Source organism: Gavialis gangeticus, unplaced genomic scaffold, assembly GCF_001723915.1.
Source record: "Gavialis gangeticus isolate Ggan-Ray unplaced genomic scaffold, GavGan_comp1, whole genome shotgun sequence".
Taxonomy (NCBI): Eukaryota; Metazoa; Chordata; order Crocodylia; family Gavialidae; genus Gavialis; species Gavialis gangeticus.
Genome location: NW_017729032.1, coordinates 156,164,096 through 156,187,466, shown reverse-complemented (window position 1 = coordinate 156,187,466; position 23,371 = coordinate 156,164,096). Strand labels below are relative to the sequence as shown.

The following is a 23,371-nucleotide window of genomic DNA, read 5'->3' as shown; positions in this document are numbered from 1 at the left end:
TTCTTCCCCCACCTACCAGGAAGGACTAAATTGGCCAATCAGGATCTTGATGCTGCAACTGCCTACACTATAAGCAGGAGAAAACTACCATCTATGAGTGAAATTATGCACTAATCTGGGCAGATAAAACTTGGGCTGATGCATCCAGGCCAGCAAAATTGACTCTTTTAGTCTGAATGAATGGCACGAAAGTGTTGGTTCTTGTTGATTCTGACCATGTCCTGACACCAGTAAATATGCTATCTCTCCCAGACAGAGGGATCCTCTAGAGCAAGGGTAAGCAGTGTTTTCCAGCAGGAGGCTGGAATGACCCAGCTCATGTACTAAGCAGGACAACTCTAGGACTCAACCACCACCACCCAACTGCAGTGTGGCATGGGCAAAGCACCCAGCTGCTGAATGCTACCAAAGCCCATGCTCTGCAGATCAGATCCAAGGCTCTGTGGGCTGGAGACAGCTTGCAGACTACACTGCTGACCCCTGCTCTAGAGTGCTGTCTGCAGGGTGCTGTCTGGAAGATAGGGCAGCCCTATCTTTCAGCCTAGGCTAATTAGACCATTGGGGAAAGCTCTTTTTAGTTAGGTGGGATATGTCCCATGCCTGGCCATCACCCTTGGCTGGAATCGGAATTATTGTGAAAATCCTTTTAATAGTTCTTATCACTCTTCATTAAGCATGGTCAATTATCTGACTCTCCACTGACTCAGAACCCAGAGTTCTCAAAGTTGTACAGGATGTTACAAGTTGCTGAACCTTTTGAAAGCTATTGCCCCATGAAAACAGACTGATACAACAAAATTCTACCCTGAGCTGGAATGAAGAACCTCCTATGCCAGACTTTGAGCTGCCAAGGGTGCCATTCATTTTGTCAGAAAACAGAAAACAAATGAGACCTTCATCTAGCTTACCATGATTAACAGGCAATTGTGAACACACAACAACCTGGGATCTTCCTGTACATTCTGTTGCAGAGTGAGCAGCTATATTGCCTTGAGACAGATCATCAGATGGAAAATTCACTGTCAGATGCTGCTCCTGAAACCCTATCAGAGAAGTTAAGAAGACACTTGGGCAAAGGAAAGGCTTAAATAAGATTTGGGTCCAGATATTTTGGCCAGACTTATATAAGGAAATTCTATGCTTCATGTCCAGAATGTTAGCTTCCTACCCCTTGGAAAAAGAAAAAAAAAGCCTCTTTGGTCCCTCTATGAGTGACAGACAATCCATTTGAATGGCTTGGTAGATTTGGTGGGACCTCTTGAAAATTCACAGCTGGGTACAAATATATTCTGGCTGTTATGGACTATGCTCCCTCTTCCTGTGAGGCAGCACTACTCTCATCTCTGATAAAAAAAGAAAGAAAAACCATTGCCATGAAAGTTTTTTGCTCTGGTAGAGGTGCCATGGAAACTATTACATGCCAAGGGACTAATTGTATGTCTCAGACTTTAGTAGAGTTACACTAGGCACTGAAAATCAAACTTTTTCAATCTTTATTTGCCACTCCCAGTTGAAAAGTCTGGTGGAATAGTTCAATAGTTGGGGACCAGGCTGTGCAAATTCACTGCCACTGTGTGCACCATTAGCATCAACTATTTTCTTCACTTTTGTCTATGGTTCAGGAGGCAGCAGTTCTTGCCTTTTCAATCCCTATAGCACAGGCATCCCTGGGAAATTTTAGATCTGATACAAGAGATGATGTGGAAAGAAGCCCTCCTCCCTCCCTACCCCTCTTACCCCTCACCCCCTGCCCTGCACCACAGCTGAAAACTTGGTCTTATTTTCTTGAAATCTTTGGAGAGATTCAAAGAATTTGGCTCAAACACCAAGAAGAAATTGTTATGTGCCCATTTTGTACAGGAGCTGCACACAAGAAGCATACAGCTCTGGGACTTTAATCCTGCGACAAAGTTTTTGTTCCTCAAGTTCTAATTTGAAGTTAATGGTCCAATGGCAAGGATGATAAAAAGTGAACCAGCAAGAATAGACAGTAAACTATGTTATCCAATATCCAGAAATATCTGCAAATATATCATGTAAGCATTATTAAAACCCTGGAATGATTGGGAACATCTGTTTCATAGTACCATAGTACTTAGGGTTGGAAGGGACCTAAACAGATCATCAGGTCCGGCCCTCTCCCCAGGCAGAAACGGGAACCGGGGTCATATCACCCCAGCCAAATACCTGTCCAGCCTCCTCTTGAAGACCCCCAAGGTAGGAGAGAGTACCACCCCACTTGGGAGCCCATTCCAGAGCCTGGCAGCCCTAACCCTAAAGTAATGTCTCCTGAAGTCCAGCCTGAACCTTCTCTCTAACAATTTGTGGCCCTTATTCCTAGTAACCCCAGGTAGTGCCCAAGGGAACAGAGCCTCCCCCAATTCCCGCTGGTCCCCTCTGGTGAGTTTGTAATCTGTTTATAGCTGCCTAACCCCCAGAGCCTGATGCAGGCCTACAGGCAACTGCAACTCTATGATTTGAAATGGTTCAGAACCGGTCTCACCCATGAGTAGAGAACTTGGGCCCAACTGTTCATTTGTCCAAGGTATTTTCACTAGGCCCAAGGTGAATCCATTTATTAGCAACAAATCTAGTCTGAACCTATATGAAGACCACTTTCCCAGAGGCTGAGAGATATGATCAGGCAAGAGTAACAATAAATATTGAACCATGAGATGACTATGGTCATGGATGAATAGTCTCATAGTAACCTGAAGAGTCAAATCATATTTGTACCAAAACTGAATGGGACCATTTGTTTTGACCTAAAATTTGACGAAGCCAGTGCTTTGTCCACATTCAATACATATCCCCTCTCATTGGTCAGTGAATTACTGAATCTACTGGAGGAAGCAAGATATGTTACTATCCTATATCTGACCAATGGATATTGACAGATCCCTCTCAGGACTTAGAAAGACTTTCTGGAGTCTTAGGAAAAGATTGGCTTTCTGACCACATTTAGCATTTACCAGTTTTAAACAATACTGTTTGGATTGCCTGAGGTCCCTGTTATTAGGGCTACATGAAGCTTTGAGGGCTGATTCAATTCAGAGGAGACTCAGCCTGATTTGGTGGCCGAATCTCCAAATTTGAATTGAATCAGGAGACCAATGAAAAGGTCTGAATCTATTTGGAAAAGATTTGCAGAGCTTCAGAGTTTCAGGGAATCCCCACTCAGAGCAGCAGGGAGCTGGACCTGGACTCCATGCTGGTAAGTAGGGGGAGCAGGGGCTGGAGGAGGGGGGAGGGGAACATGGGGGGCCCCCTGCCAGGTACCATCCCCTGCCTGCTCTCCCAGTCTCCTTGATCACCCCCTGACCCGCGCCTGCTCTCCCAGCCGCACCCCCCCCCCATAGCTGTCCTGGCTGCCCCAGCTCCCAGCCCTTTGAAAAAAAAGAAGCCCCAACTCAGCAGCTGGTGCAGCAGCCTCAGCCTCATGAAAGAGCCTGCCACATGGCATGGGACAGTAGGGGCAGCAGGGATCACCCCCACTGCCAGGCAGGAGCTGAAGAGTCAGGGTTTGTTTTTTTTTAATGGCCAGGAGCTGGGGCAGGCGGGGCAGCCATGGTGGGGGGGGCTGGGAGAGCAGGTGAGGGTGGAGGGCTTGTGGCAGAGCCCCACACATGGTGTGGGCCAGTGGGGATCACCCTTCCCCCGCCTCCCGGTCTAGCAGCATCTGGTGAATGGAGGCTTTTTTTTCAAAGAGCTGGGAGCTGGGAGAGCAGGCCATTGAGATGGGGGTGATTCAGAAATTCAGTTGATTTGGCTGTGGCAGAATCTCCAAATCATATCACTGTCCCCCAAATCGGCTGAATCCAAATCTGAAGCGAATACTAGCTGTTTTAAACAGGCCTACTGGTTATATTCCATAAACTCATGGGCCAAGTCTTTTACCCAAATCTGGTTTATGCTGCTGCCTGTTTAGGTGATATGGTCATCTACAATCACATTTGGACTGACCATCTGAACCATGTAATCTCCATTCTCAGTCATTCAAGGAAGTGGACCTAAAGCCAAATTGCTTCAAGTGCCACTTTGGCAAAAGGGAGATTACTTATCTTGGGTACACTTTGAGATTGATAGGGTACCTGCCTTATAAATATTTATGACACCAGTTTCAGTCTCAAAGAGATAAGTGTAATGTTATCTGGGGCTACTGGGATATTATTGACAATGTATAAATTTATACCTATAATTCAGCTATCACAATCTCTGCCTCTCAACTTCCTGAGGATTCAGGGAATTTTGGCTGATTCTGTAGACCAAAGTCTGTTTGTATTAGAAATTGGTTTTATATGGCCTATTTTTTTTTACTTCTGACTGACTGTATCTACATGAGACTCTGACTGTTCAGTAGCTTGTTACTACTGCACAGTAGTGTCACATGGCAGGAAGCGTGACATGCTGCTACTGCACAGTAGTAATGAGTTACTGCAGTGCACAGTCAGCATCACCTAAAAGTTATTCAGTGATGCTACTGTGCAGTAACTCCAGTTACTGTGCAGTCATTTAGTACTTGTTTATATAAGTACTAAGTGACTGTGCGATAACGACTGCACAGTCAGTGTCTCATGTAGATGCAGCTACTAACACCTTAACTATATAGCTTAGCTTCATCTTGTCCCAGGTGGTAAATGTGGAAGAGCACCCAACTGGAAAGAGAGCATTAGTCCATGGAAGTACTTCGCTATTTCTTGCTGGCTGCACATTTGCCCTTAGTTACTGATCAAACTCCCTTCCCAAGGAAGTCTTGAAGGTGCATGTATAATGAAGTAGAGCAGCTTTCCTTTGATAAGAAAGCAGCTAAAGAGCTGGAACAGAGCTTCCTAGTTCCATGGTGCTTTCACTACAACCAAGGCCAGACCTGGCTTGACTCCAAGTAGACATCCCTAATACGAAGACAACTGGCCAAGACCACCAATAGGATGCAAGACTGAGGGGATGGACCAAACCCAAATCCACACATACACAAATGGTCACAAAGACCTTTAGTGTCCTTGAGCATTCTCCACCTCAGCAGTTGTAGACCACATGCTAAAACCATTTTCTGAAAATGCCTTATAACCTCACAACTATACCAATACAGTTACCATGCATGGGGACTTTTCTCTCTTCTCTTTAGAGTGTCATGCTGAGACTTTCTACTCACTTTATCCTGGGTTGGATAACCAACTGCATGTCCTAGATCATCACAATACACCAAATACTTACCTTTGTAGCCACTATGTGAGGGGTCCTATATTGCCTTCCAATACTACAAAGCCATGTAATTATAATTTTTAACATTTTCTAATAACTTTTTAAATCTGTTCTTGGAAAGAGGTAACTTGGGAGGGAAGACCAGGACATGAACACTGTGATAGCTGGGGGATAATTCCCTGGCCAGCTTAAGCAACCAGGAGGCACTGAGAGTAGCTATCAGAATTGTAAACAGCACACTTTTACACTCAGTGGATGTGTCTACATATGAAATTAATTCAATGAAATAAATGCTGGTATAGTTCACGCCAGATTTTATTCCTCCTAGGCACTACATTTATACGTGTGCGTGGGACCGCAACATGTTCAACCAGAGCAGCACAGCTCTGGTTGGTAGGGGGCCCCAGGAGTCAGCCTGCTAGCCAGGGCTTCTCTGACCCTGCTCAATATGCTGCAGAGGGGCTGGCTAGGGCACATGGGTGCTACAGTGCAGGACTAGTTGGAAGGCAACCCCACCCTGTAGCACCCTGATGACGCAGCCAGCTCTGGTCAGCATCTACACGTGCATTGTGGTGTAGTAAATAACTTGCATTGGGCATACTATACTGGTTAATTAGTTTACTCTGACCAAATAGCACCACACATGTAGAAGCTGACACTTTACTATGGAGCTAATTAGTGAGCCACAGAGTAAATGTATCATGTAAATGTACCCAGTTAGAGCCAAACATATATGATAGATTTTAATGTAGTAAATCAAATGATAAAGATTGTGAGAATGAAAGCACAGATGGGTTCATGTTGCACACAAAATCTAAAAGAGCACTCTTAACCTTTAGAAATGAGCAATCCAAGTAATTTCATTCTTACCTGCAGAAGTCTTTACAATTTCTGAAGTGTTTCTGAGACCCATGAAGTCAAACTGATAGAGTCTCCAAGACTTCTGGTCAGCAGCTTCAACAGAGTTTTTTCTCCATCTGTAAATCATTTCTTCTTTTGGATAGCCATCTGTAAATTAAAAAAAAGTTCCCTGTTATAAAGAAATGTTAGAAAGCAGTATTATAGTTTAAATTTATGAAAAGTTGGGAGTTTTTAAACCCTTAAGCCATCTGCTCTGTATTCCCTCCTCTCTCCCCTTAACTGTATTGATATGATTCAGCAGAAGAGAGGTTTTATTTTCGGGCATAGTAAAAATAGCTTATATCCTAGCAAGACTGAAAAGAATTGCTACAAACACCCATAGACTTCTATATAGACAGAAGTTCACAGGAGAAGTGGAGAAAATACAAACAAAAGCTGGTAAATATTTTTCTGTCCAGTCATTGTTTTAAAATGAGAACTGTTTTTGTCTAAATTAAAGGTTTGAAGACAAAATGCATTTCTCAGGATTTTTTTTCATTAAAAAGTACTCAAACCAAAATTTAAAAATACTGGCTAAATTTTTAAGGAGCTTGGTCATTTGGGGGGCATGAAAATTGACTTAAGCAAATTTAGGGTTTAATTTTTTTTTATTCACAGAATATTTTTTCCAAGTGAGTGGGAGGTAATAGATGAGTCTTAAATAAGATATATTTTCCAGGGATACAGATTTTTATACTAAATTAATGTCTTGTCACATATTATATTACTGTAGTGTGAACATTTTCTGATGCAGTTCTTTCTTTCATTAAAAAACCCAGCATATTAAAAGTATCACTGTATAAGAGAAGAAAAGTTATTTAAAAGTCTGATTAGTTTTTAAAATAGAAAAAAACCTTTAATATGGTATATGTCATGATATTACTAAAATGAACAATGCAACAAAGCAAAGTTTTTATTGGCATGGTATTTTTAAAATGACTGTTCCACAATTAGTTTTAAAGGCTGTGGTATTTAATATAATAGTACATGATCTATATAAGTGAAATAGCTTAAGAACTCTTTTAGCTGTATACTAATTAATAGTAATAATTCTATTGCCAAATTTCCATTTTATTGCAGAATATTTACATGAATTGCTAAATGATTAGAAACCTTCCAGAGATTCACTCAAATAAATGGTGACTAAAAACTGTGAGAGAATCAGAATTTCCATTTTGGAGGAAGTTACACAATTTTGAAAATTAGTTTAGTTGGAATGGATTTTCAAAATGATTTGCAAAATGAAACTTTTGGAAGGAAAAACTTCAGACTAGCCAAAATTGAAATTCTTTATTTTAATTTTTCTTTTAAATGTTAATTTTATAAGGCAAACTAATATAAATTTCAAGATGAAATATTTCAGCATGAAAAACGTAATATATCATAAACATTCAAATGGTTTGTTTTGACCTGTTAAAATGCTTTTCCTTTCCAAAACAAAATTTTGTCAAAATTAATGCATTCCTTTGGGAAATTTTGCAATAGAAAGAATGACATTTTCTGAAAGAAGAATGTTCCATAACAAACTTTCAGCTTGTTGTGAGCAAAACAACAAAATGTCTAGAAAAGAGTAAGAGGCCATTACTAGTTAGGGTATCAATGCATCCATGTATTGTAATATTGATTGCTATCAAATAATAAACCAGATATAGATCAAGAGGCAAACTTTTACTTTAAATGAAAAGTAAAACAAAAACAAAAACCTCTCATACACACATCTACCTTATTGATAATTTCCCCTTTTTTCTTTGTTGACCATTGCCAAGCCATGATATAGTTCCAGGACTCTAAGAATCTTTTCGCCTTGTTTAAAGGTCTACTTTGCTATGCCATTATTATATACCACCTCATTTACCCCTCATCCCAACACCAAGACAGACACCTACAAGACCTTTATTCATGATCTCTTAAAAAAAATGTTAATTTAAGAGGGCAATGTTTATATACTCTCCATCACATGATGGGGAAAAAATAAAACAAGAAAACAAACACCCCAAACACAACTGTCACAGAAAATAGATAAATAAAACATTCATCTATATTTCGCCAAAAGATTTTTCCAGACAGGTCTGCTGTAATAATCTCCGAGGACAACTTAAAGGGTCATTTAATGCCAGGTAGATTAAAAGAAGTGATTCAAACTATGTAATTAAGGAATAAGGTTCCCACTAGCTCTAAAAAACTTACTTCTAACTGATGACTTCTCTACTCAAAAGTCTCTGTGTAAGCTTCAAACTGAAATAAATTCACTCCATTTTTCACATTAAAAAGATTCTTATTTTGAGAACCCTGTACTAGGTCCTCACAATTCATATAGGAAGCACCAAATAAATTGGTATGTATACTAAGGCTGAGGGGTTTTCTCACTGATTAGCAATTATAAGATCAGTGTGTCACATGAAAGCAGTGCCTAACTATTAGCAGGAGACGTGTCTCAAGTTGTCAGTAGTGAAAATATCATTGTCAGATTCCTTGGGCCAGATCCTACTTCCCCTTTGCATGATTATGGGCCCCTTTACATGTTACATGTCAGGTGTGATTATCCAAGTAATCACACCTTGAGTTGTGGCCCAGCTACACATTCAAGCAATTACAAGTAATAAACTACAAAGTTATTCCACAAAAAATGTGTAATAATTGTATAGCCTGTTGTAGTCACACTGTTAATTGAACATGCAGCCAAGTGCTCCTCTCTGCCTGGGAGCACCATCAACTGAGGAGCTCCCAGCTATGAGGGTCTACCCCTTGCTGCCAGCAGGGATCCTGGTTTTTGCTGATAGAAAAATCCCCAATTTTCAAGTTAAAAAAAGTAACCCAAAATCCACATTTTTTCATGATTAAATGAAACACAATTATCTATCTATCTGTCTATCTGTCTGTCTGTCTGTCTGTCTAGAGATAGATATATATAGCTAGCTAGCTAGATACCTATATCTATATTGATATCTATATCTATAGTTACATTTTTTAACCTGAAAATTGGGATTTTTTTTTTATCAAAGAAAACCAGGATCCCTGCTTATTAGCACATTTGAATCAGAGAATTTTGGAATAGTATGGCTGAAGAACAAATAGTCCAGCCCTTTCCTCATGCAGGATCATCCCTGATGGATCCTAGCTATGTGTTTGTATAACCTGCTCTTAAAAGCTTCGAACAATGGAGATTCCACAACGTTTGCATGTAGGCTGTTCCCATCAAGCACCCTCATGTTAACAAAGTTTTTCCTAATATCCAACCTAAATTTACCTTACTGCAATTTAAGGCATTGCTCCTTGTCCTGCCACGTCACCTACAAAGGAAAGTGTATCACTGCCATTCCTGTATAACCATCCTTCAGGTATTTGAAGGTGTTTGTCAGATCGCCCATCAATCTTTTTTCTGCAGACTAATTAATCACAGTTCAGTTCATTCAGATCTTCCTGCTTTTCAAACCCTTTATTATTTTGTTGTTCTTCTCTGAACTCCTTCTAATTTAGCCATGTCCTTCTTGCAGTACAGTGCTCAAAACTGGACCCCATACTCCAGATGAGGCCTCACCAGTGCTGATTCATTTCATATACATCAGGGCTGGAAGGAACCTTGTCAAATCATTGTGTCCAGCCTCCTGCCCAAGGGGCAGGAAGTCAGTTAGGGTCAAAGGATCCCAGCAAGATAAGCATCCATATGTTTCTTAAAAGTGTCTGGAGTAGGTGCATGCTGAATAAAGACAAAAAATCACTTCCCTTGACAAGCTGGTGACATCCCTATTAGTACAGCCCAGTATACTTCTTTTTTCAACAAAAGCACGTTGTTGGCTCATTGAGCTAATGGTCCACTATAACCCCCAGTTCCTTTTCTGTGGTACAGCAGCCCAGCCTTGTCATTTGCACTTTTCCTATTGAATTTCAAATGACCATTTCTCTAGCTTATCAAGGTCATTCTGCATCCCAGCCCTACCCTCCAGGGAGTCTGCAACTCCACCCAACTTGGTGTCACCTGCAAATTTGCTAAGCGTGCACTCAGTCCAATCTTCCAAATTATTCATGAAGATACTAAACAATACTGGACCCCAAACATACCCCTGGGGAACCACACTTGATACCTCCCCTCCCACCTAGACATTGAGCCATTGATAACTACTCTTTGAGCATCAGGATCCAACCAGTTATGTATCTACCTTACATTGCTTTCATCTAGACTGCATTTGCTTAGCTTACTGATAAGCTTACATGATCTAAGGAATAAGGATAACTATTTATCTCTTTGGGGTCAGTGAGAAGTTTAAGAAAATATAATCCTCCAGTATTTTGTCATTTTCTAGATGTGTTTACTGCAGTGAGAAATTTCTTTGGAGTATAACAAGCCCTAGCATCAGTCATTGTTTTAAATCAGTATGCTACTGGCTTCAGCTGACTGTCCTTTCCTTTTTATTAATCATCTCCCTCTAATCTGCAGTTCCTGGCTTCTGCTCTTACAATGGCTAGCTTACTTACATCAAAGAAAATAAGTACTGATGATTCAGATAAGTGTTGTTTCAGTCTATTGAAAGACTGTTCTTACTTTCTGTTCCAATGCTAGATGCTTTTACTTTTCAATTTGTTTAAAGGATGTAACATTTCTGATGGACCAGCTTTACATCCAGCTAAAGAATATTTTATATCTGAGATCCAAGTGACTTCATATCCTTAATAGTGTTTAATTTCCTTGGGTGCATACATACAATAAGAGGGAGTAAGGGCTTCTGTTACTTTAATAGGAAAAGGGCAGTGAGCAAGGCCTAAAATATATGGCAGGCAGCTGAGCAAAGGCCAAGCGCTAAAGTTAACAGTTCAAAGGTGACAGGGATAGGAGTGACTATCCTGAAATAAGCTGCCAAGGGGCAGAAGTCCAGGCAGTCTGGTAACTAAAGACTTCAAAACAGCTGGGTTGGCTGCAGCAGAGGAGAGCAAGCTTATTAGTGTACAAAGGAGACACCCCTGTGCCTGGTTCAGAGAACCAGAAGATCAGGAACCAGAAAGGGTGACACTCAGGTGGTTTATACTTTGGTCTCTGAGCCAGAGAAGGCAGTGTGGCCCTGGTATTTACTGAGGAAAGAGCTTCTGAGTGCCCAGGCTGCTAGAGAGGGTAACCCAGGCAACATAGGCATGCAAAGAAGCTGAAGGGAGCCAGTTGATAGGGGATAGAAATTTGACAGGACCTCAGGAGATCCAGAAGGGATTAAAAGTTGTGTTTGAGTATTGGCTAGTCAATACCAGAGGTTTAGGAGTGGTTATAGGGGTGGTTTGGAAACCACAGTAGGGTGTCTGAGGGGCACTCTGCACATGGTGCCCACCAAAGCCAGAGCAAGTAGGATGGAGCCAAACAGGCCAGAGCCAGGGCAAGTGGGTGGAAGCTGAGTGAGCAGAAGTTGAGACAGGGGTTGGGGGCCTAAGTGAATAGAAGCTAATGTAAAACCAGAGGGTCCAGTGAACAGTGACTGAATAAGCCCTGTGAGGCATGTGTGTGGCAATGGGGAGGCTGGAGGCCTCATTTAGGACCAATGGGGCCATAATCAGTGCCAGAGAGGCTGGGCCAAAGCCCAGTACAAGATAGACAGGGTCAGGGGCCTAGTACAGAGAACAGGGCTCTGTTCAGTGTTATATGAACCACTTTTGGCTTGGGCTAAGAGTAAGAAGTGGAGTCCTACTCAGGGCAAGGATCTGAATCCAATGATGAGCAAGTCCAGATGAAGCACTTAAAGCCCACATCAACCTCTGATCACAGTCTCCCCAACTGAATAATCATCTCATCCATAAAGGTGTGGCAGGAGAGACAGCAAGGGGATCTCTAGAGCATCCAGAGTGGGGGCAAATGTGGCTGCTAGGGGGGTGCCACAACTAGTCTCAAAACTTGGGTCCTGTTACATACCTACATATATATGTGTATGTACATGCATGCATCTATCTATCTATCTATCTATCTATCTATCTATCTATCTATCTATCTATCTATCTATCTACCTACATACACACACAAAATACAATATATATACATACAATGCAATATATATTTTTGCTGTAAGGAATCTAACTGCCTCTAGTTTGCTTCACTGTGGAGAGACCCACATTCATAGACTCAAAAATTTCTGCCCCCAAATTACAGTCTTTTATCATGTTCCTTTTGTTGTACAGCCAGGTATACAAGTAATAGTGTATTATCACTATAAATGTCTATCTTTTCCAGGTGTTTCCACAGCCCTACTATTTTCCATTGCAAGGTCTCAGATACACTGGTTATGCCATAAAGTTGTCTATGAAGATAATGTTGTAAAAAACTGAATGAAAAATAAGGTTAACTTGACACTCTAATATTAAAAGAGGTAAACAAAATCAATTGAAAAACAACAAAAGACAATGAAGCCACAATTGCAAAAGGAAGAATCTGTGATATTGAAAAGAATCTTGCTTTCCCCCTATCCCCAAGACTGCATTTTTACTTAATTTAGGTGACAAAAATGCAGACTTTTCCAGTATTATTAAAGACTGAAATCATAGTCACACACTACACACTGGAGTCCTATAGCTTGAAATCAGCCATTTAGGACAGATTCTGTTGCAATTCAGGGAGTGTTGGAGTAAGAGATTTCTGAGTAGCAGTCCACTTTTGGCAAGTTCCCACTTCTCTCTCTAAGACTGAATTTGCTCTCATCCTCATTTTTGAGAAACAAGTACTTGAATCCATGTCTTGCAAGTGCTGAATAATATTGTCCCAAGACCATCGCTATCCTATCAGACTATCCCATAAACTTGTTTAGCTTTCTCTTGAATTGATTCATCTTCTTTGCCCTCACTACTGTATTCAGAAGACTACTGAAAAAATTCATTTCTTTTATTGTTAGAAATTATCTTCTAATTTCTGGTGTAAATGTATTTGTAACTAGTTTCTAGCTATTTGTGCTGATACTGCTCTTTAACGTCAATAGCTCTTTTCCCTCTCTAAATTCACTTAAAAATCTATTTATAGATTTATAGAGTAAAAATATTTCCTTCTTACTCTTCACTTTGCTAAGCTAAACAATTCAATGTATTTTAATCCAAGCTCTCATAAATTAGGTTCTTCATTCTCTTACCCAATCTAGTAGCCCTTCTTTGTACCTTCTACAGTTTACATTCATCTTAGAAATTCTCTATATTATTTGTGCACTTCAAACATTTATGCAGTGTGCACAGCTTCCTGTAATTCTAATAATAATGCTAACATTACTAAATATTGAATACTTTTTTTGCCATTTTTCGAGGTCAACTTATTGAAAGCAATTTATTCAAGGTCAGCTTATTTTGTTTTCACTTCCCTTTTGTTATTGTAATAACTGAGGTCATGTGCTGACCACATCTTAAATAATTTCCATTACATGTATAATCAATATTAAATGATTTTATAATTATTCTTTGCACTTGCACTGGAACACTTTCCATGGAAACCAGATGGTTGGTGCAGAAGCAGATATTTAGCTTTGAAAGCAACTGTATGCAACTGTATTTCCTCACTTCATCTGCTTTGACTTTTCACCATGAAAACCTAAAATTCAGCAAAACAATCAATGCAGGTTCAATAGTTACTGTGAATGTCTCCAAACAGGTGCAATTCAGAGATTTCTTTCCTGTGTGGAATAGGAATATTGATTGGAAGTTCTAATTTCCTGTGGAAATTGCAGTGTTCAGTGTTTGGGTCAAATCATACCATCGATCTGAAGTCAACAGGTGATGTGTAGAAAAACAGATATTGGAATAAGGCCTCTAAATTGTTGGGTGTAAAATCTGATAACACACGAATACTGCATTTTTTGTAGCTTCAGCAGTATAACAATCATCAGGAAAGAAAAGCAATATGTTTGTATTATAAATCATGTATGTTCTGCCTTTATTGTGACATTAGATAGTGTCAAGTGTCAAGAAGGGAAATAAGACACTGGTGATTAAATTCAAATCAGTTGTTTATTGCCCACAATGCAAGTTTACATGCTCCTTTACAGATGTTCAGATTTATCAGAATGCTATTTTCACCTCATTTGCATTGGCACAATCCATTAATTTTGTCAGGACTGGTACCTACATTAGTGATGGGAAATTTGGGCTCTAAACTGTCACATTTGCTACCTGCTTTTCCTCATTCTTCTTATTCTCTCCTCCATTTCTCATGTGCAAATGGACCTTAAAATGTATATCTATTTACACACTGCCTAGAAAAAAGCTACAAAATTACCCAATATTGCTAGCAATGAGAGTTGAGAAAAATGTCTCCCCTTTTCCTCTTGTTTTTATTTTGTGTAATATATTTTTTGAATTCCTGTCCATTTACATGTCATACTCATACTCATTACTTGCATGTAACAGAAAAAGAAGTTGATCTGATTTTCTTAGCTCTGCTCCAGGGACAGCTCATGTTGGTTGGAAACAGATGTTGGCCGTGTGCTGTTACAGCATTTTTATGGTGGCAGAAAGGCCAAGCAAATAGTTGTCCATACCCCTTGTGACACCATAATACCCAAAATTTGTGGCTGCAGCATAGGTAGAGACCATAGCCTTGAGGTAAGTGGGGAAGTGAGAGACCTGGAGGAAGCACAAGGGGATGGGGGCAATGGAGAAAGAAATTCCTGGGTAAGTAAGGCAATTGGCTAGTTACCTCAGGTGTCTGTACATAAATGCATGGAGCCTGGGAAACAAGCAAGAACAACTGGAAGTCCTTGCACAGTCAATGAACTATGATGCAATTGGAATAACAGAGACTTGGTGGGATAGCTCACATGACTGGAGCACTGTCATGGATGAGTACAAACTATTCAGGAAGGCCAGGCAGGGGAGAAGAGGAGGAGAAGTGCAATTTATATAAAAAAGCTGTATAATTGCTCAGAGCTCCAGTATGCAACTGGCGATAGGTCTGTTGAAACTCTCTGGCTTAAGGTTAGAAGGGAGAGCGAAGGGTGATGTCATGGTGAGGGTCTGGTATAGATCACCAGACCAGGAGGATGAGGTAAATGAAGCTTTCTTCAGACAGCTAATGGAAGTTTCCTGATCACCTTCCCTTTTTCTCATGGGAGACTTCAATCACCGTAACATTGGCTGGGAGGGCAATACAGCAGTGGAATGGCTGAAGTGATCTAGTTCGGGATGGTCCTGCTTTGAGCAGGGGGTTAGACTTGATGGCCTTTTGAGGTCCCTTCCAACCCTAACTTTCTATGATTCTATGCTTGTAAAGATTCGTGGTGATATTTTGTGGCAGAAGTCTGTTTGCTTTATGACAGAAGAGCACAGGCAGCCCAGAGCTGCCTGTACTCTCAAGCCATCCCAGGCAGGAACTCCCAGGACTTCAGGGCCCGATGCTGTAAGCCCTGGGAATTCCCTGCTCAAGTTCCCCCACTTGCAGAGGTGCACACCAAGTCAGATTCCCTGGGGTTTTCCTGTTTGTGGAAATGTGCACCAGGGGAATCTGAGATGTGTGGAGACATGCACCAGGGGAATCTGGGCACATCTCTACCAACAGGGGAAACTCCTATGCAGAGGCACACCCTGAAGGTTGTCTCTCAGCATCAGGTGCTGGTTGCTCCCAGGAGCAGGAAGGGCCTGACTCCACAAGAAAAAACAGGTGACATCTGTTTCACCCAATGAAGCAGATCAGGTGTGGCTGGATGTGTCCCAGCATAGCTGATCCACTTCATTTAACAACATGTTTTTACCATTGATATTTTTCTTCAGAAGCATTGGTGATGTGTAGGGGGTGAACATGGCTGTATGTGCAACCCCTGAGATTGGCTGTGCACCCCCCTGAGAGAAACATTTTCGGGTTTTCCGCCGGCACTTCTGGGACACCTCCTTGCCCCCCCCCCTCCAGTTGGCAATTGGCCACTGGGGGACCCCTCTGCCCGGTCAGCAATCGGCCACTGGTGCCTCCCCAGTATTAGGAGGCACCAGTTGCCCATGTTCAAAAGAGTGTAAATAACAGCAGTAAAGTTGAAACTGAGGAGACGGCAGACAGGCTGAGTACACAGATATTGAGGGTCATCTCAGTTTTGTTCACAGTGCTCTAGGGCCTCCCTTGAGACCATTCTAAATATCAGAAAGGGACCTAATGCCTGTGACAGTGATATCTCGGAGGAAGCTAGTGGCAGCCTCAGGTAGAGCTCTGTCATTGAGTAGCATCAGAACTACATTAAATGTCAGTTCTGAAAGGCAGACAACATGTTTGAGGGTTGCCTAATTGTGAAACTGACTTTACATGACAGACCTGGAGGGTTGTAGCTGAGATATCCTGTAAGTGATTGATGTTCATGTAGGTGTGTTTAACTAAGGGATGGTGCAACCACTAAACAAGCAGGGGGTTATATTTCAGATGAGTGAAGAACAACCTTTCAGTCTTTACTCACAGCTAACTGCAATGGCAGTAAAGTGCATGTCTTGCAAAATACGCTTTTTTACTGGCATTCACCCTGCCTGTAATGCGATTCAGTGACAGATCTTCCCTTGAGTCAGATCCTGGCTACTTCTCTGTCACCACTGTCACATGCAGTAAAGACAGAAAAGCTGATAACATCCAGAAATAGACCATTCTGAGATGGCCCTGACACTGGCAATGAAGTTGGTCTTTCTTCAGAAGCTGACCTTGTCCTTTTTTTTGTCAGGGTCCTTACAGATGTTTATTTGCAGTTGCTGCTGCTGCAGACAGAGGGAATATGTCTTTATCCAGATTGCTATGGATTTTGGAAGGAGAGGTTTCAAAGTTAGTCATTGCCAAATTGCTCCAATTTTTGTTAGAAAAGCCACATGTCTTGCTAAGCCTATACTGCCTCCTTGCCAAAGTTGGGACTGATAATAGGAAACAAGCCCTGCCACCATAATCGCCGGGAGAAAATATTATTTGGGCAGACTGAGCTCCCCTCACCTCCCTCTCATTGAGAAGCCAGTGTGTGCTGGTGCTGTATATGGCAGCAGAGGAGTGGCTGCACACCGAGCAGTGCTGGGCGCTGCGGATCAGTGGTGCTTCTACTGTCACCGGGTGCCGTGAAAAGTTTGGCAGCTGAAATCAGCATGGGGGTTTATACTTGTGACCCTAGATATCCAAGATATCTATGCTACCTAAATGCTAGGAAGGTACACCAAACTGGGCTTGTTGAATGATTGGACAGGGCTTGCTTCTCATTGGTGGTTCTGGGCAGGAAGATGATAAGCACCTTGGAAACACTACAGTTTAGATGAAAGATGGATTAGATATCCTTTCAATTGTTTGAAATTAAGAAGTTGCAGGAGATAATGCACTTCTACTTAGAGATGAATATTTAGGAAGTAATTCCTTAAAATAAAATATCAGCATAGAAAAAAACGTAATGGTTGGGGGTTTCACTGTGTTTTATGGCATTACTTTAGATATAGGTACAAAAGTAAATTCAATCACAAAGATAAAATAAAATAAATAGAAAGCAAACACTAGCCTGTTGATATTTAAATCCACTTCCCCATCCTCCATTAAACACCTGTAAACTATGGCTTTTCTGAGATTAAAGTTTTGACACTATGCACATGCCTGGGTGATACTGCCCCAGACAGTGGAGCCTACTGTACTGAGAAGGGAGGTATAAGGCAAGTAAACCTGCACACAATATAAATTATGCAAAAATGTTTCCCCCCCCCTCCTTTTTTTTTAACTTCATATGCCTAACTGAAGAATCCAACTTTTTTCAAATTCTGGACAGTTGTCTTTCATACATTGTTCGTGCACAGAATCAGAGAATCATAGAATAGTAGATGCTGAATAATGAAGACAATGAATAGCCTTTTCCTTTTTTTCCCCCCAAAAAGGCATGGCATTTAAAAACGCAGACATGGAATATGCTAAATTGATTTGAAAATGGAAATAATTAATGGAACTTAAACAATAACCAGAGCAATTATGCCAATTCTTCTTCTCCCATTAGCTTGCATTGGTAATTGATAGCTAATTAACTGCACATTAGTAATACTGAAAAGCATGACCAAAGAAACAAATAAAAACACAATCTCAATGTAACAGATGAGATAGAGGAGTAAATACAGCCCTGATGTAAATGGGTATACCCTTATATGCTTGGAAAAAAGCCTATAATGTGCTAGTGACATCACACCTTTATATTAAGGACTGTTTTCTCCAAAGTATGTGCACTCTAAACTGAAAGGCATAGGAAAAGGAACACAATTTTCCATCATCTTTTAAAAAAAATCTTATGCTTAGTTAGCTTGCATTCTTTTTGTTCATAACAGGCCTAAATTTGTATCATTTGTGCCCAAGACCTAGCCATTTCTTAAAATTTTCTCATCATTCTACTATTAGAAATTCTCATCAGTTCTTTGCAATTTTCTGTCCCTCTATTTTCAGTCTACCCACATATACAAAGAACACCTATGTATAGTGTGCTCAGACCTATTAACAGCTCACAAAGGGTGATTCTATTGTGAGATGATTATGGGCAGATTGTGAGGTTTTGAAAGTAGGCTCTGTCCTAGACTTAAAAAAGGAGAAGAAAGTGTTTGATTAGTTTATTTGCTAATGGAGCATCCCCCATCATAGCTTTTCCCTGGAAAAATAGAAATTACAAAACACCTAGCCTTCTTCCCTTAGGGCCGTTGTAATTTTGAAGTATTTGTTATTAAATTATTTATCTTTTGCCTCCATCCATTTCCATTGCTTCTCTTCTAGGCCCTCTCTTTTCTCCTTTCCAACCTTTACTTCTGTTTCATCCTCTTCCTTCTTCCTTGTTTAAGGTAGGACCTGACAGAGAAGAAGAGGTTCTTTTCCTGCCTACAATAGCTGTGGTATAGTATATTAGGACATCTTTGTATTGGACCTTGTTTTATTCTCTGCTAACAACATTTGGTAATCCCTCAATCCTGCTTTCTCTGGTGATGAGATCACTGAAGAACTGTGATTAACAGGAGTATATGACTAAAGGGAGCATTTAAGCAATAGTGTTGGTCCTGGTGGCTGGATCTTCCAATAAGGTGCTCATGTATCTCATACATTTTCCATTGTGGATACTTTTGAATTTAGATAAATTTTCAATTTAACATCCAACATCATTGCTCTTATTGTATAGTATAATTGCAATGATTTTGTTGTATATAACTTCATGCTCTGTAGCCCACTGAGGTTATTCTCCTGAGTCTTTAACCTCGGGTGAACGATTTCATCTTGCAGCTGGGTTCATGTCAAAAAAAAGATTTTTTACCAAGCGGCTTTCTCAGGTGGATTGCAGAACTTCAGATACATCTGAGTGATTTGTCTGGAAGCTTGCAGTCCCTGTCATGCTCTCATAGGAATGTCTAGTATACCAAACCAGTGGTGCTGCACATTGATAGTGGTGTGAAGATTTTACCCCATTCAGTACCATGTTCCAGATATGTGGGCAGTGACTGTTTCTTCAAACTCTGTTTGAGGCTGACAGCTTTGGGCAATTTAATTTGCTCCTTATTTCAATATTTTGTATTTAGACACTGTGTTGGGATAAGAGTCAACCTTCTAACATGTTCACCCCTATTCATATAGCAGGAATTATAACCACATATATAGGGACAGAATTTCATCCAGAATATCTATTTGTAAATCATGCTGAATTCCCATCTGTCTAAATTGCAGGCCATACAACAGACTAATTATCTGATTATTAAAAATATAAATACAATATTATTTTAATAGAAAAGTTACTGGTTTTAGTGGAAAAATGCAGGTGCATAGAGTATATTTTAGCAGATTAAAGTGTTGAGCTTTCTAAAGTTTACTAAGTAAAAAGGGAACAAAAAAATCCGATATAGCTTCAGTTTGTAATTAACTATCACAGTAGAATATTTTGAATCAGGTATCAGTTTACATTGATATATAAGAGAATTCTATATCAGCCTTGGTTTCTCATAGGAATCCAGAGCAGCTTTTTATATAAGTCACATAATTTTACATGAGATCGACAGGATTTAAAGAGCTGCATAATTAAGTACATCTCAGGCAGATGTAGGTGATGTCAGTCTTTGAACAGATTTCTATATAAATTATGGATTTTAAATCAATTCTATGAGAGGCAAAAAAGCTAACATAATAAAAGCACAGCAGACAAAAAATTCTTGGATGAATTTGAGTAATTCAAAGTTCATATTATTCAAATTTAAAACCAACTGGTGTCTAGACATGGTGAATCTGAATTCCCTGGAAAACAAAGCTATAAAAAACTCAGAGCTGGATGTACCATCCTGAATCTATAATAGGAGTAGATTTCAAACTTAAAATTCTTTGGCTTGGTCAAACCCCCTACATATTAATAAAAAGATCTGTAATACATGAATAATATATGCACTAAAATACTCAATGCTAAAATATCCAGAACTGTGTTCAAATGCAATTACAATTTTTTGCTGAGGAACAGAAAATATTATTCTGCTTTTAGCACATTATTTGTAAATACTAAACTTTATCTTAGGTTTAACATCCTCAGGACAAATCCCAAAGACAAACACTCAGAAAATACTATTCAAATGCTCCATTACTTTCTTATACTAAATGCAAGGTAAATGTGCCTTGCCTGAAATCACATAGTCAGTGGTGGAAGATTCTGATAGAAACAAAGAGTTCCAGCAGCATAAATAAGTAAACTGCAAATGGTTGGGATATGAGGCAAATCTCCCTGTGAAATCTGCATTGTCCTTTTATGCCATATTCCCATATGCAGAGTTATGCAAAGAATGGAGTTTACCTCCAGAAAGGTTCCTTATTTCTCTAAATAATGATCTATCTAAGCCTTTAAAACTTTTTAGTACTTTGTACAAGTGATTTTTAAATAGCATGTAATTTGTGTGCAGCATGCCACTATAACAGCTTTTGAAAATTATACTATACATTCTAGATAACTGCAGTATAATTGCCATGTGATCTATCTATCTATCTATCTATCTATCTATCTACACACACATATTAAGACTGAGTTTGACTAAAATCAAAATAAAAAATTAGGCCTGAAAATTAAATATCTGGTCATATCAATTAGAGGGGAATTGCAGGTATAAAATAGTAGAAACATATAGTGTGAATATATTGCAGTTAATGGATCTACATCATGAAGTAAATTCCAAAAGCTTCACAGTTGAATCTCCTGTGTTGCTAAAGAAAGAAAAATACATTAAGTTTTATATGTACATACCAAAAACCTAGTTAAAACAGTAAAAAAAATTACACCAATAAAAACAATAATTCAAAAGTAATTATTAAAAAAAATAGAAAATTGATATTTAAGCTTTTAACACCAATGTTAACATTTTGCTGATTTTTTTCTATGGGTCAGAAATTCCCTTAAAATCTGCCAGTTATAGCTTTCCCTTCACAGTTCATTTCCTGTATCAGATGTTATAGTGGAGGAAGTATTATAGAGGATCACAATGTTTCATTTAAAATGTAGTGGCCACTGAAATTATAGCCCACAGAACTTGAAACAGCACCAAACCTACTTATTAGGCTTAACAGAAATTAGACATCCACAGATTATCTTTGATTCACCATGGGTGCATCTACATGTTCATTAATGCACTTTTGCTATTGCACATTAAGTTTAGTACCTCCAATATGAGGTACTACATAAAGGTACATTAGGCTGCCCTAGTGCACAGTAGCAAAAGTGAATACATAATGTGCAGCAGAAATGCCACTATCATAGCTTACAGATCACAGAATCCCTTCTAAAATGTGTTCTACTCAGTTTATTGTGTACTAATGGAAGATAAAAGTTTTATGAGTTCAATGGAAATTAAAAGATCAATATGAACTTCTAAAAAGCCATTGCTGATGTTCATTACATGCAGAGAAATAAAGATAAAAAATAATTGTCCAAAACTGAAAATATTGATTTCTTTTTCAGAGATCCATAACTCAAAAAAATCAGCTTGTATAGCAAACCCTAACTCTAATAAATTCTCCTTTGTCCTGAAACAGAAGCAAGGGCTTCCCCCCCTTCCTTCCCCCCCCCCCCCCGCCAAAAAAAAAATTCTGCTGCTCTTATTACTGTTAAACAAATCTCTCAAGTGACTAAAAATATATTATCTATTATAAAATGTGTCTTTCAGTTTCACAAGACAGTTTAACTTAAAGAGAGAATCCAAATTATTGGAGAATCCTATGAAAGGCATGATAGTTATTGATGACTGTTAATGGTCTATATTCCCTGTAGGCAGTGTATTAACAGTTGACAAAGTAGTGAATGGCAATTTGGTAAGCAGAACTTCTGAAGGACCTAGTCCAAACTGTTTATTAGTATTTGTTTTTGCTGTTCTATTAGCTGATTTATATATAGAGAGAGAAAAAACCCTTTAAAATGAGGTAACACAAAACAACCAAGAGAAGCCTATGTTTTTTCTTATATTTTCCTAGGGCAGAAGACCAAATTAGCAATATGCAAGTTCAGCTTGGTGATGGGCTGAAGTGTGGAAGTGGTTGAGATGTGGAAGAGGAGGAAAAATATAGATGATATACCTCCAAAAAGTGAAATGGAATGGAGAGAAAGCTGAGGAAGTTTGAGAAAGCTAAAGCCTGATTTACTATGAATAGAGGATAGAGACATGAATGACAAAGTGGTACAAGCAGAGTAGGCCAGTGACAGGGATATATTCATCAAACTAGCACTCAGAATAGGTGTAAGAAATGTTACCAGTTCATGCACACTCCAACCTGAATGTAAGAAAGAGGAAAAAGCCAATTTCTGGCAAGTTATTCATAGCATGGTGCAGAAGATCCTTTAGAATGAGAAGGGTTATCACCGGGGCACATCTTAAATCAGCATAGGGGAAGGAAGTGGGTTATATAGAGCTGCTACCATGGCAGGTGAAGCCTTCACATTAGGCAAGATGAAGGTAAGACTGTCAGACAGGCGTCAGAAGCATCCCAAACCTAGAAGGACTTGGTAACTGTTTATTGTAAGCTGCTCCAAGTCTTTTGGATAAAGCAGGATATAAATCTACTACTAGTAGTAGTAGTAGTAGACAAGCACATATCATCCATAATATATTTCAGACCTACTATAAATCATCTGGAAACTATAGGCCAGTTAGTCTTACCTCGATCCTAGGCAAGCTGTTCGAGAAAATTATTCTGGCACACATCCAGGAGGGGCCAGCAGGGGACTGCATGCTTAGGGGCAACCAACACGGGTTCATCAGTGGCAGGTCCTGTCAGACCAACCTGGTGGCCTTTTACGATCAGATCACCAGATCATTAGATGCAGGGGTAGCAGTGGACATAGTCTTCCTGGACTTC

General features: G+C 39.7%; 1 protein-coding gene across 1 annotated transcript in view; it reads right to left on the bottom strand.

The window, feature by feature from the left end:
• The window catches only part of LOC109302288 (gamma-aminobutyric acid receptor subunit gamma-3), a 360,992-nt gene that overhangs the window by 130,436 nt on the left and 207,185 nt on the right, over positions 1 to 23,371 (bottom strand). Inside the window, exon 4 of the mRNA XM_019523850.1 lies at positions 6,073 to 6,210. Within this exon, the coding sequence (XP_019379395.1) occupies positions 6,073 to 6,210 (138 nt within the window). The remainder of the gene's footprint in view (positions 1 to 6,072; positions 6,211 to 23,371) is intronic.